The following is a 16062-nucleotide window of genomic DNA, read 5'->3' on the forward strand; positions in this document are numbered from 1 at the left end:
TCAAAGAAAGTTATTGGTTCAATTTTTATGGAAATGGCTTATTTTCGATCCAAAATTAAGTTTTTCTCCACCAAAGACTTACATTTAAACTAGAAAAATACATTTTGTATAAGTTTCTTACAAAACTATAGTTCGCGGTCACGAAGTGAAACATTAATTCAGTGTTTGTAGAAATGGCTTATTTTCGATTCAGATCTTGGTTTTTTCAAAACAAAGCTTTAATTCTGCACCAGAGAAATACTTTTTCTATAATGTTTTTACGCATACCCGAGTTTAACATAACAGTAAGTTATTTGTATTCAATGTTTACGGAACATAAAAAGAATGAACTTTTAATGTTGATTGCAAATATATAAGTTTCATCAAGTTTAGTCCTACCCATCAAAAGTTAGGCATCTGAGAAAATTTGGCTGATTTTCGAAAAACGGGGGAAAGACCCCCTAAAAGTTAAAGAGCCTTAATGAAAATCACACTATCATATTCAACGTATCAGAGAAGCCTACTGTAGAGGTTTCAAGCTCCTTTCTACAAAAATGTGGAATTTTGCATTTTTTGCCAGAAGAAAGATCATGGGTGCGTGTTTAATAGTTAGATTTTTCTCACGAGATAACAGATCCAGCTAATGGTCGTAGAATATCGGGGGATTGCTCAATCGAATAGAAACTATAAGTTCTAAGTTGTCTAGCTAATTGATGAATTTTAGACCTACAAAATTATAGATATAATGAAAAATAACAAGTAACCCTGTTTATTACATTTATAGAACACCCCTCAGTATATACATGAAGATTATACCTTTCGACAGAGCTTTTGATCATAGTGTTCTCAATCTTTTTAGGATGTATGGAGCGAGTGGGAGCTCATAGTTGAGGAGAAGCATCTTTTGTGTGATAAAAGCATTGATGGTACTGATGATGATGTAATGGATGTTCATTATACGTCTTTAGGACTATCATACACATCTGATGATTTAGTGAGGAGGGGGTCTTCGGGTCGAATGTGAATTGAAGACGATGAGCGGTTGCCTGCTAGTTTAACTATAAGAGTACGTGAAGATTTATTTCAGGAGATGCCCCCTTTGATCGATATAACGGTAAGTGATGAAGACGGGGTTGAGATTGAATGTATACCACCCCCTCTGTGTAATATAGCGATATTAGAGGACAAAGATAGTGATGTTAAGATAATTGAACCAGACATTGTATATGTAAAAACCGTTGTAAATTTTGATTTTTCAAATGAGTAAATTATTAGAAGAATGATTTATTTTTTATCTTTGATAGAAAACGTGACTGTGGACTGATACTACTCTATTAGGATGATCTAACCAAACTGAACTATTCATGTACAGAAGTCTCTGTTGGTGTTTATATTCTATACATATCTAGTAGGAGAAAATAAATATAGTCTAAACAAATTTATTGCATGATTACAACATAAAACTCATTATGCAGAATAATAATTAGATGTATCGTTACATGCTATATGAGAACGTTTTTCCACCAAGGTTTTCGTTGTTTAAAATCCATTCCATAGAATAAACTCTTAAGTTCTCTCTTAATGGTCCACTTTTTCTCTTCTCTTAAAATATATTCATCATAATATTCAGTATTATATCTTGCACTATACACATTTTTCTTTGGGTTTTCACTGCTGTCTTTAAAACTATATTTTGAGATATCTCTATAGAGAAAGCCCTCTTTTCCCAGTCTCTTCTTTTGATCTTCCTTTTCTGTCATATAAAACCTTGTTTTATGTGAGCTTACTTGCAATCGGAATAAATTTCTCTCCGTATCATGTTTGATTTTTCTTCTCATTTCCTCCAGATTCTTCTTATCTATCTCTGCCTCTATGCTGTCTAAACATGCAGTAGGTTCATGAGAATGTTCAAAATCATGAAACTGTCCTTTACAACTAGAACAGTTGCAATAAAAGGTTATTTCTAACTCAACTTGTTCACAGATGTTATCACACTGCTAACTATAAACTTAGTGAATTCTATTCACACACTTATAAAAACTATAGCAAAAAGCATTTCCTTATATACTCTGGAATCCTATCCCGCTAATATTTCCGACTCTCTGATTGACTTAGAAAAAGACACTTGATCCTGTTCCCGTTAGACTCGATCAATACATTCCCCCACCGAGTATGTAATCAATTTCTCAGAAATCCACTTCCCCTTCGCGTCGATCAATAAATCTCTTCCCGTTAATATGCATGTGCAAACTTCCCCCCGGAGTCATTACACCTAGAAAAAACAAATAAATCGACCTTGGAAAGGGGGGCATTGACCCCATTAGACTCGATCAATAATCCTCGAATAAATTATAACCTGTCAGCGTTAGACTCAATTGTAGATGGCAGCAGTGGTGCCCGTCACGAGTCGATAGGTCTTTCCTAATTATATGCCCCCCGGACATAACTTAAAACCCTTGCCCTGAGGGTTGTGGGGGAGTGTCCTTCTCAAAAACATATTTTCTATCAGGAAATCAACTACGCTGAACAAAACGGCTATCTCAACATTTTTATTGGATGTGTTTTGGGGAATGAGGGGCGTGGGGGGGGGGGGCTAATTGCCTTCCAATCACTTTCGACTATTAAAAAGGGTACTGGCCCTTCGAATTTTGAATCGGATGAGCCTGTTTTGAAGTTTCTACGACAACTCCTTCTATAAAAACCTTATATGCCCCAGGGCATAACTTAAAACCCTTGCCCTGAGGGTTTTGGGGGAGTGTCCTCCTCAAAAATACATTTTCTATCTGGAAATCAACTTTGCTGAACAAAATGGCTTTCAAAAAATTTTGATTGGATGTGTTTTGGGGAATGATGAGCGTAGGGGGGGGGGGGCTAGTTGCCCTCCATTCACTTTCGACTATTAAAAAGGGCCCTAGAACTCTCGATTTTCAATCGAATGAGCCCATTTGTAGTCTCTACGACGACCTCTTCCATATGAAGTGCCCTGCTCTAAAGTAAAAAAATGGTACATTTTGATCACATTGTTCTTATATGCCATCAGGGCATGACTCAAAACCTTTTCCCCGAGGGTTTTGGGGGAGTGTCCTCCTCAAAAAGATATTTTCTATTAGGAAATCAACTACGCTGAACAAAATAGCTATCTCGAAATTTTGATTGGATGTATTTGGGGGAATGATGAGCGTTGGGGGGGGGGGGGGGACTTGTTGCCCTCCAATCACTTTCGACTATTAAAAAGGGCACTAGCCACCCCAATTTCCAATCGAATGAGCCCTTTTTGAAGTTTGTAGAACAACTACTTCGATACGAAGTGCCTGTCGAAGAAAAAAAAAAACACACATTGTGGCCACGTCGTTCTTTACTTAGGCAGCGCTAGCGCGCTGCCTATGATTTCAGTCCATGACCATGAAACGGTGATATCAGTTATCTCTATTATCAAGAAAGATTTCTAGCTTCAATATTTAATATAAATACTGGAATATTTGCATGTTTCGTAGTAAAGAAAGTACTCCAGTAGACCCTGTAGGAGACAATCTGAAGGACTTTAAAGCTAAGTATCATCGAAATCGCAACAATGAACTTGGTTCTGCAATCGCAACAATAAATTTTTCCTTGTGTTTGATATATCAACATGCAATATTGGAACATTTTCCAAATATAACCTCTCTCTCACACGAGACGGGCCTGCGGTGGGGGGGGGGATCAGTGTCCGCTCAGACCAAGGACGTAACTTAGACCAGAGCACGCAAAATGAAGTCTTTACTTAGGCTTGAAATGAGAAAAGCTTCTTTTGGTACCCTACTTTCTTGGTTGTGATAGTTTAACAAGTTCATATAAAAATATAAATGTTAAATTTTCTTCCTTTTTCAGATGGTCGTAATGTTTTTCGAGAATTTCTAAAATGTGAATATAGTGAGGAAAACATTCTATTTTGGCTTGCCTGTGAAGATCTAAAAAAAGAAATAAACCCTGAAAAGGTGGAAGAAAAGGCTAGAATAATATATGAAGATTATATATCGATACTTTCGCCGAAAGAGGTAAGAAGAATTTCGATCTTGAGATGCCAAAAAATCACCTCATAGTTACTTTAAATACGTCTATTATTCTCAGCCTGACAGCCTACAAACGCCGCCCATTTCAGAATTTTGACGGTTTCGAAAAGACTTAGGCTTTGTTCTAAAACTCAAAAGTTCTAAATAAAAGCCTTCTAACTAGTACGGTATGTTATTTTCCAGAATTTTCTGATCTTTTTAGTGCAAAATACATCTGTGTTGCACTTTGCTCCATCTAAATCGTAGAGTGACTAGTCTACTCATAATCCTATAGACGCCCAGTGATACCAGGTGCCTGACTTGAGAATGCGCACCAAGGGAAGTGAAAATTCACCTTTGGCGCATTTTTGCTATATATTTTTTGGGTGGTGTTCGAAATTGAGGATAAATTAGATCTTGCAGGGATGAGTGCAAAAAAAAAAAAAAAAAAAAAAAAAAAAATCAGAGACAATGTTACCAGAAAGTGTGAATTTTGCTTTTCAGAATACTAGAACTCAAAATTGGTAGGATTCAGTCTTCATTGACAGATTTTGGCACAATATTCCGAAATCTGAAACAGTGAAGCATTTTTGACTGATTACATGCACTTTTGTGGTCAAAATTTTCTGTTCTAAGTCTTTGGGTTGACGAGAAACATATTTTCCTTAGTTCTCTGGTATGTCAGAGAATTAAAAAAAAAAGGGAATTAAAGATGATCTAAGAAAAAAAAAATACTTGCCAATATCTAAAGGGGTAATTTACATTACTTTTGGCTAATATGCTGAATTATTCCCTATCAACAATAGGAATTATGATTAAAGAACTAAAAAAAGAAATAGGTACTCAGTATACTGGTCATGCAATATAGATAAGTTATACAAAAATGTGGAAGTTAAAGGCGCATTTGATAAAGATAAATAATAGATAGGATTATTATCAAACTTAGTTATGAGAAAAAAATGTTTCGTAGCTTTAAAAATATAAATTAGAACGACAAGAACGACCATGTCAAAGATAAGAAATTAGACCGGCCGTAATTAATGCAACTATCTATAAAATTGCAGGCTAAGGACAACGTTCTGAGATTTTGTCATGAAATAGAAGCCAAAGAAATATACTATGAGACAAAATTGTACTTGGCAAGGTCCTTCAACAGTTCCGATTGTTATTTTATTTGTGTTTTCCTTTTAATGAACTTCGAATTAGTCTCGTAACATTTTAATCATATATTGTATTTATCTTTGACTAGTATTCAAGATCATCTTCAAAGTTAAACAGCAAAACCTCCTTCTATATCGCCCAAAATTTCCTCAAGAGTTTCATTTTCATTGCCATTGGAAGGTTTTTTTATGTCACACGCGCCAACGGTAAATCTATTCAGCATAGCGGGTGTAGAATCAAAGTCCATGCAGCACTTTCCCTGGAAATTTAGCCTAAGTCGGATGGTCAATCTAGAGTTAAGCATTTTAAGGTGCATCCTGTTTCGAATTTTGTACTTGACAAGATTCATAACAGAAAACACTCTCTTGACGAAGGGGTTGCTGATAGGTAAGCTTAAAAGAGAAAGAGCTGCTTGGGCTGCTTGAGCTGAAAGAGCTGCTTGATGTCTGTGTTATGTTTTTCTTGAATAAAAAATTGAATTGAAATTGAGCTATGTCGAACAAAAGTCAGCTTTTCCCACTCTTTTCTGTATTTTTTTTTTATATCGAAATTTGACCACCTTCCCATTATGATTTTCACGCTAAGGATAATGCCCGCTTTAATATTTGAGATTTAGGTCGTCATGGAGCCTGGAATGCGATATGAGTATCCCTACGGGGTTCTGAAAATTCCACCTGTCTTTATAGAGAGATTCCTGAATCTGTCAGTAGAAGTTGTCAGTAAACAATAGACTCTGAAATTTTTAGCTTTATCATTGTTATTGTGAAGGCAAAATGTCCCACTTTGCGCCGAATTTTTTAACATGCGCAAAATCAGCGCAATGCGCCAGCTTGAAAAATTCAGTGCGCAATCAACTCAAAAAAGTGCCCAAATGGCTGTTTAAAGTTACCTCCACGTGTCTTCTCTTTGAAGGCAGAATGTCCATTCGACCAATCGTATTCATTCTGCCAATGGGAAATTTAAGCCTCGTTTTCAGGTACTGGGTTCTAACACGGGTTGACACCCAGCTCCAAATTATGCAGTTTCAGAACTCGGGGTTCAACACGAATCTGTTACAAATCGTTTTCAGCCACCGTGTTCGCTCTTTTATTCAACTCGGGTTTATTGAATCTGGAACCCACTGAAATATCGAGTTCAAACTCGATGCTCCACAAATTCTTGGCGTTCAGAGACAATCTAAACTATAAAGTTGAAAATTAATTGCTGAATGAATATTATTGAAGTAAAAATTTAAGAAAATGTGAAGGATCACACACTACTAATATCTATACATTTCCTGTTTCAATTCCAATTGCTGGATGATGGTGTATAAACTATATTCCCGGCCTTTCATTCTTTTAACATAAAAAAATTCTGTAATTGTAGAGTACTTCATCTTATCATGCAATTTTAAAAATATCCACTCTATTCCCAGCCCTAGAAGCGTCTTCAGCTAACACAGTTTTAATTCAACACTGTGTTTCGGCTCTAAAACCTTATTTGAAAATTCTTGTTTCACTTCACACCCTCAATCCATACTGGTTGCCCCTGAGCTTGGCCTGGAAATGAAGCTTTAGATAACTGGATTCTCAGGGGAATTTTATCACAGTTCAAAGTCTACTATTATAAAGTATTTGCTTTTGACAAGGGATTTCGGTGGTCGCTATTCCAAAGCTGCACTTTAACAATTATTTTAGTTGGATTAGAAAAACACCCCCTACAGAATAAAACTTTTACTTTCCGAAATAGTTTGCTTTTCCACTTCCTGTCACCCTTTATCCACTCAGCATCATATCCCCAAAAATAAAGAACAAAAGTTTACATATATCCCTGAATTCTATTTACTTTTAATTATATCTGAATTTTGGCCTATTCTGTGATCTTTTGATGACGTTGAGATTAACATTTGGTCTTTTTAGTTGCTACATGACATTTCTAAGAATTGAAAACTAACTATGCCGAAATAATGTTTTATAATTGTTGTCAGGGTGATACTCTTCAAACCTGAATAATGCATGTCGACACCTAAAGGTAAAGCCCCGTGTTAAGTGTTAGACGGGTCAAAAGGAACTTACATCTTGGGATGCCTGTAAACAAATTACAAAGAACACGTTTTACCTGTGTATTCGTATATATACATGCATAAGATAACTATAGAATGGACATGCGATCCTCTCCTTTATTATGCCTGGGCTACATTGTAGTCCCACTTGTCAAAAAATCAAAATCATTTAAGACTGCCCAAGTCATGTACACCATTTAAAATTTCCTGAGTTTAAACATCGTTAAATTTTCCAGCCTAAGTTTTTCATTGGCCAATCAGATTCAAGAGCTAACGTACAGTTTTTTGGAACTAGAATATATGGACACTTAGTGTTGGCACAAGGTTTTCAAACCAGTATCTGAACATTCTACTTCATCGCTTCACGTCAAGAGTGACGTCAGAATAAGAAAAAAAAACGAATCATTTTTATCGTTAGATGTGACTAGATGTGACTGATGGTGTGACTAAGGCATTGGTCTTTTTACTAGAAGGCCGATATATATATATATATATATATATATATATATATATATATATATATATATATATATATATATATATATATATATATATATATATATATATATATATATATATATATATATATATATATATATATATATATATATATATATATATATATATATATAGGCCATATATTCAAATTCTCTGTTGAAAAATCTGAAAGTGTTTTCTAGACGTACCAAACCCACTGATTTCAAATATGCTAAAATCAATGTCGTCAGAGAGGTCCTTGACAATGTAAATAACAATTACTTTTAAATATTTGCCATTTCTCTGTCCAAGGCTGTCAGAAACCCAAGAATTAGAGTTTTTAATTGTAAAGCTGATCTTTAATTAGGAAATGACAGATTTTGTAGCCAGAACGACAAAACAAAGCAGCACAAACTGGTTCTCCTTTTAATTCTGGTTGTGCGCAAGATACCGTGAAGCTTCAGTTTTTTAAACAACCATTTCTCGTTTATTTCTATTGCTTTGAGTGATTTAAAAGTAATTGGCCCAAAATTAGTCTTCCTGAGCTTAAGGATCAGTTGTTGAAAAATAAAGCAATATTAATGAAACTCTTCGTGGTTAACGAACTTTAAGTAAGGGGCGACCTGGCTCAATGGTAACCAAAACTCTAGAAAACAGGATTTTTATGCCAATAGATACATCAAAAGAATCAAATTTTAATGCTGATTTCAAATATATAAGTTTCATCAAGTTTAGTCCGACCCATCAAAAGTTAAGCTTCTGAGAAAATTTGGCTGATTTTCAAAAAAAGGGGGAAAGACCCCCTAAAAGTTATAGAACCTTAATGAAAATCACACCATCATATTCAGTGTTTCAGAGAACACTACTGTAGAGGTTTGAAGCTTATATCTACAAAAATGTGAAATTTTGCATTTTTTCCCAGAAGAAAGATCACGGATGCACGTGTATTTGTTTTTTTGTTTTGTTTTTTGTTTTCCCAGGGGTGATTGCATCGACCCAGTGGTCCTAGAATATCGTGGGAGGGCTCATTGGAACGGAAATGAAAAGTTCTAGTGCCCTTTTTAAGTGACCAAAAAATGGAGGGAAACTAGGCCACGCTCATTTTTTTCCCAAAGTCAGCCGATAAAAATTTTGAGATAGCCATTTTGTTCAGCATGGTCGAAAATATGAATGTCTTTTAGGATGACTTAATCCCCCGAAGTCCCGGGGGGAGGGCTGAAAGTTATGAACTTTACCTAATGTTAACATACAGTATTGGTTATGGGGAAGTATACATACGTTTTCAGGGGGGATTTTATCTGGTAGGGGGGGGGGATGTGTCGGAGGTTATATAGGAGGATCTTTCCATGAATGAAGTTTTCATGGGGGAAAGGACATTGCTATGAACGGGGCGCCGGATTTCCCAGCATTATTTAAAAAAATCAGAAATTAAATATAAAAAAACAAGTTTTTCAACTGAAAGTAAGGAGTAACATCAAAACTTAAAAGGACAGAAATTATTACGTATATGCTTGGGTTCACCCCCTAGTCAATACCTCGCTCTTTAAGTCAAATATTTTTTTGTACTTTCATAAGAGCTATTCATTCTAAATAACGGCCTTTCTGATTAAGGGGTCATTTTTAAAGAATTGGAACAAAATTCGAACTTTAGCTTAAAGAGCGAGGTATTGACTAGGGGGTGAACCCCATAATATACGTATTAAAAATATATGAATATAGAATTTTGTCACGTAAGTTAATTCGTAAGTTACGTATAGGCTATTTATTACTAAGAAAAACGTTTGTAAATAAAATTAAACAAGTTTCGAGAAAGCCATTTAACCAAATAAAAGTAAAATTAATATGCAAATTTTGTTTTAATTATTCATGTACGGTGAGCCAAAATCAAAACCTGCATTAATTCAAAACGTTCAAAAATTAAATAAAAAAAAAGTTGTTTTAACTGAAAGTAAGGAACGACATTAAAACTTAAAACGAACAGAAACTATTCCGTATATGAAAGGGGCTATCCCCTCCTCAACACCTCGCTCTTTACACTAAAGTTTGACTTTCTCACAACTCTATTTTTTTAAACAATAAAAACTTTACCGTAAAGAGCGAGGCATTGAGGAGGGGACAGCCCCTTTCATATACAGAATAATTTCTGTTCGTTTTAAGTTTTAACGTCGTTCCTTACTCTCAGTTAAAAAAAACTTTTTTTTATTTAATCATTAAAAAGGATAGAAACTTTTGACGATTCTATAATATTTCTCTTATATTTTCATACCATCTAAAGTACCATCACTGTTCACTATCTTGTAGTTATTTATTCTGAAACTATGTTGGACGTGGAATTAAACTTTTCAAGGGGCAAATGAACATTGATAAAAAATTTTTGATCAAATTTGACAGCCCTACAAATTAGACAAACTCAGTAACAAAACAACAACAATATACAAGGAAAATAACAAATTAAATCATTTATAAATTATGCAAGTAAATATTTAAATAAACATGCTATACAAAAAGTCAAGAATTTTTTAAACTAAACTTTAGCATTGTTTTTGTTTTTTTGTCTTGAACGATAAAATCTATGTTAAACGCCGTGAAAATGTTTCTTGGTGGTGGTTGTCTTGGTCTAGGGATTCAAGCTTCAGCTTACTACCAAATGCTTTTTTAAACTCTCATTGACGATAAATATATATATATATATATATATATATATATATATATATATATATATATATATATATATATATATATATATATATATATATATATATATATATATATATATATATATATATATATATATATATATATATATATATATATATATATATATATATATATATATATATATTAAATAGAGGTACCATAATCGATACTTTCCATAGGGCAGGCCATTAACCACTACTTATAATTCTATTAAAAATATTCACTAAAACTAGCAAAAAAACATCAAGAAACCTCTTTAACAAAACTGCTGGTATACCATCTATTCCTGGCCCTGACCCTCCCTTCATCTTCTTAACTACTTTCCTAACTTGATCTGATGTTACCTCTTTCACTAACTCATAATCTTTTTCTTTCATCGGAAACTGCGGAGCAACCTTTGATTCTTCACTATCAAGGCCACTAGAATCTTCATCTATACTCTCAAGAAAACTAGGCCAAGTTTCACCTTCGGGGATTTGTAATTGGTCTTTTCCTTGTCCATACTCCTGCTTTATTCCTGACCGAAATTGCTTTGTATCCCCTTACCATTTAAGCCTTCTATATCTTATTGTTCATCTTTAATTTTCTCTCGTTGTTTCCTCTGTTTTAGTCTATTGTATTCTCTTCTCCTCTCCATAAATCGTAAAAATAAGATATGTCTGTCTTACTCTACAGAGCAAGCATATAACAGATTTAATAAATCCTCCAACTTCTTTTTAAAGGAATTACATTATTCATCAAACAAACTATTTTTCCTTTTCATATTTGGTTTCTCTGACACACGAGCACACTCATAAATCACAAAACCCAAATCTTCCAAAATTTCATCTATGTCTCTTGTTTCATCATGCAGACTCTCAACTTTCTCAATTATTTCAGGCCTCAAAAACTCCTCTTTCATCAACTCCAGCTCCTCTTTACTCCATTCACTCTTTAAAAACTTCCCTGAAAAACAAAGATCCTTTGTAACCATCCTAGAAGGATTATCACCTTTTTTATTCCTTGGAACTCCTCTTCCAAGGCAAAGCTTAATCTCAACTGGTAAGTGGTCAGAGCCTAAGAACCTCAACATCAACTGTCAGGGCCACGAGTTCAATACCAACCAAAACATAATCAGTTACCCTAGGGTTTGTCCCCGACAGACAAGTAAACTCACCCTCCTCCCCATCCTTCCCAAATCTTCCATTTCCAATCACTAATGCATTGTCTGAACACAGCTCCAGAAGCCTTTTACCCCAATAATAAACCCTTCTTTCAATATCTTTGCTCCTTCGAGATGTCTTATAAATATCAAGTATCAGGTCAGGCGTATCAGCAAATGAAACTTGATTAATCTCCTTGTATATTCCCGTATAAGCATTAAAGTCCCTCACCACCAAAAAATAATCTTTATCAAAACGTGATCACAATTGCCTAAGCTCCTCCTCTAATAAATCCCGTGTCATTTCTACTGCATACGAACTATTCTGGGGGGCAATATACACGGCACCAAAAATCAAACTTTCACCACTAACAAGATGAATCCGAACCCATGTAATATTCTCCGATACACTAGAAATTCGAGAATGTTTACGGAAACGACCTTGCTTAATTAACAACAAAATACCTCCATAATATCTCACATTCTTTGCTGGTTTACGCGCCACATTTTCTACCCAGTATCCCTCAAAATAAGGCACTGTATCGTCACTATGCCATGACCCCACAAGAGCAATAATATCAACACCCCCTAGGTCCTTCAGTGCTTGTTCAACCTTATTTCTCACACCCTGGACATTCCATATGATTAATCGCATAGGGTGAACATGGCCACACTGTCCCTATTCACTTAGAACAAGCTGGTCATGTGTCGGCAGAACAAAGGGCGTTTATGGCTCATCAGGTACGTATGAAAGTCTATAATAATAATCTTTTGATGACGCAGCTCTGGTGCTCCTCGACTGACCTCTGTAGTTAGCTCTTCCGCCGCCAGATCTAGAGTCCTTTCTTGCAACATTACGGGCATCAATACGATTTTGATCATCCGGGCTTATGACCTCCCAGGCTTTTCGCTTTTCAGTATTTTTCGCAGCTATTGGAGAATTCCGGACAGGACGCGGAGCCCCTTTCGAGAAATTCGGTTTCGGATCACGTATATTAAATTCAATCACCGTCTCGATATCACTCTCGGCTTGACTATCACTCTCAGAGCTTTCAGACAACACTCTGCCAGCGACGGAAATGTTTGTTTTTTCGCTAGCCGGTTCTTTAGCTAGTTCGACTTCTCTTGTTTCCGCTAACCCGTTTCGAGGAGGCCCCTGTTTGTTCCCTTCACTGGAGCTGGTGGTTACTTCCTTAACACATTCCGAAGGAAAGTCATAAACAAACACTCTGCCGTCGATGTATAATTTTTCACCCCTAAGCCTAGCTTGGTGGTGTTTCGACAAAGCGTACTCTAAGACCGGTTTAAGGTTTTTACGGGCTTCCCTTTGCCTGGCACTATAATCAGGGGCAGCTGACAACCCATTCCTCTTCAAAAGGGGATTAGACTTAAGAATTATCCCGCAAATTTCAACAGAGTTCATCTTTAGTAAGACTGGTTCCGCAAACATTCTGAACACGTCTTTGACGTCACAACGGTTCAGATGTAAGTCCGGTATACACTTACTAAGAACCATAACTATTTCTTGCTTCAGCGTATATATAGCAGGATTAATAGGTTCGAAGTTATATAGGACAACATTACATCTTCTCATTTCTTCATCAAATGCGTCAGCCCGCATGGTAGCTGCTCGTAAGCTCTTCCGAAGCATCTCAAGTTCTCCTTTCATATCTTCACAAGGTTTGACATTTTCAGATAGTTTTTTGTTCAAAGAAGAAAACTGGCTTTCAACTGATGTAACCTTCACTAAAACGTCCGGCAAAGTCTTTTCAGTAGCCTCAATTAATCGTGGTATCAGATCTAGCTTGAAATTAATTTCCCGTAAAACTGAGCACTGGCTGTACCCTCGGGCATAGCCTCAGTTAAAGCTATAGTCGCTCCGTTTGAGTTACTCATTTTTCAAAAATTTCAATCCTCCCACACACTGCTTACGTATACCTGCTTCAGTAATCCAAATCACGATCAATAATCATGTATAAATAACAGTCCAGAGATATTATCACAAGAGTCTAAATTCTATTTCGTATTTCACCTGCAATCAACGCTGAATGAAAACAGATTTTCATTCAGAGAAATGATTCATACTTATTTCCGAAACGTCAGATTAAATACCAATTGCATAGTTAAATATCTGGTTTCAAGGTTATCTGTATGAAAAATATATCAATAAAAATACCCTATTACAGATTTAAATTTCAAGACCTATACACAATGCTTACGTATTCCTGCTTCGGTAATCCAAACCATGATCAATAATTAAATATAAATAACAGTTCAGAGTTATTATCACAAGAGTCTAAATTCTATTTCGTATTTCACTTGCAAGCAACGCTCCCCGAGCCGATGTTCATCAGACGAGTGCTGAATGAAAACTCTTCGCTCTTTACGCTAAAGTTTAACTCTGTCTCACAACTTTATTTTTTAAAACAATAAAAAAAAACTTCAGCGTAAAGAGCGAAACGTTGAGGAGGGGACAGCCCCTTTCATATACGGAATAATTTATCTTCGTTTCAAGTTTTAATGTCGCTCCTTACTTTCATTTAAAAAAAAAACTCGTTTTTCTGTTTAATTTAATATACAAGAAGTAAAGTATTTTGAGTGCTTTTGGCGTAGGTTTTGTCAATTGTCACATTATTCATGCCATAGTTTTCCTGGTTCAATGTGACTATATGTGGTATTGTATTTGCTGAGTTAGCTTGCAGTAATATCCCCCTTTCATTTGCAAAACCAAAGAGTAATCATTAATTTTTATTTTTGTCAGTTCTCCAAGATGAATAACAACACTATGACCAATTTTTTTTCTGAATTGATATGCAAAAATAATTTCCATTATTTTAATCTAACTACAAAGCATGGTGGATCGTTGTAATTCAGGATTCTGCCTGCGATAAGAGTATTTATGAATATCATCTAGATGCGCATTGAAATCTTCCTTGACCATTTTGTTTATTTCATTTGGTTTATTTTGTCCTATTGAATTGTGACTTTTTTTTTCTTATCTCTATTGTTTTGAGTATGTTGTTTATACACTACTTTTATATTCTTTGACACAAGGTTCACACTGCTGTTATTTTTATGTGATATAATTTTAAATGCTATAATGTCCACATTCGCCTGTGAATGTCCGAAATACCTTCTTTTTTCCTTGAATTTAGTCAGCGTTGCCAGTCAACTTTTTCAGTTTTATGCAAGGTTTAATGGTGACAGGTTAGGTTAGATTTTTAACCCACTTCTGAAATATATAACCTAATTTAACCTAACCCAACCTAACCTAACTTTAACTTTTACCATCAAAACTTGCACAAGACTGAAAAAGCTGATTCGCAAAGCTAATTGAATCCAAGCAGAGAAAAAGGAATTTTGGACATTCATCGGTGAATGTCGAACTTAACCACATTTAGGAAATTCACAGTAACCACACTCACACGAAGCATTCATCGTGAAAATTACGTATTTGTCCTTAAAATAACGCATCTGTCTTTTCAGGTTAGTCTCGACTCTCGTGTTCGTGAAGTAGTGAATCGTAACATGATGAACCCGAATAAACACACTTTTGATGAAGCACAATTACAAATATATACGTTGATGCACCGGGACTCCTATCCTAGGTTTATAAACTCTCACCAGTACAAAAAATTATCTCAATCATACACAGGGAGTCGAAAAGAAAGCACAACGTAATGCAACCTGAACTGCAAGGACCAATGAGAATATTCATCAATAAATGAATCTCTTTTATTTTGAAGACAGTTGTGTACGATTTGAACTAATTAGCACAAGAATAAATACGATTCAACTTTTCGTTAAATTGGATGAAACGTATGCTGCCGTATAAATAATAAGCTAGCTTGTCGTTTGTGCCCAACTGATTATGAAACAAGTTTCTTTGTTGTTACTACGAGATACTACGAATATGTTTTTGCTACTGATGTGTTTTTGCTTTTTTGTGTATTATCAGTGGAGGTGGAATTGTTTTTCTTCGTGATTTAATGTTAGGATAAGGGGCAGCTAAATAATGTATAGCTGCTTTGACCTATTTCCATTTATTTTTTGTTTAGTGATTTTTGGATACGAAAATTATGCTTCTAGGGCTAATTACAGTTTTATTTTTACCTTGTTTTTGTACTTTCTTAGCTATAATACGAAACGTTGAGCTCAATCAGTGCTGCTGCAACTGGCTTTTGTACGTACTCGATAGCTGTTTTCCAATAGATTTTTTTTTTTTTTTTTTTTTTTTTTTTTTGGCTGAACGAGCTTGTAAGACCATACACGTTTTTCTCTATTTTTGGAGTTGAAGTTTCCAAAACAAAAGCATTAAATCTACTACTATCACTAGCACCTCCCTGCAGCAAAAAGCCACCAGCGATCAGCACAGCTACGCAGCTCCACCTCCATCCCAAATTGTTCAATGCCTCATTCTTTATACCCTCCCAAGAAGGTCCAGTTTCTCTAAGATCTTTCTTTCGACATGCCCCACCTCATTTGGGGAAGAATTGCTTTTCGTTTGGCCCTCGATGGTTGACCGAAAAGGATAATCT

General features: G+C 35.3%; 1 protein-coding gene across 1 annotated transcript in view; it reads left to right on the forward strand.

The window, feature by feature from the left end:
• Positions 1–15710, forward strand: part of LOC148946172 (regulator of G protein signaling rgs-2-like) — a 36985-nt gene extending 21275 nt beyond the window's left edge. Inside the window, exons 3-4 of the mRNA XM_089097625.1 lie at positions 3847–4013; positions 15011–15710. Of these exons, the coding sequence (XP_088953751.1) occupies positions 3847–4013; positions 15011–15205 (362 nt within the window). The 3' untranslated portion in view covers positions 15206–15710. The remainder of the gene's footprint in view (positions 1–3846; positions 4014–15010) is intronic.
• The last annotated feature ends 352 nt before the right edge of the window (positions 15711–16062 follow it).

This window comes from Artemia sp. Qi Xiang Cuo, chromosome 12, assembly GCF_049724085.1.
Source record: "Artemia sp. Qi Xiang Cuo chromosome 12, ASM4972408v1, whole genome shotgun sequence".
Taxonomy (NCBI): Eukaryota; Metazoa; Arthropoda; class Branchiopoda; order Anostraca; family Artemiidae; genus Artemia; species Artemia sp. Qi Xiang Cuo.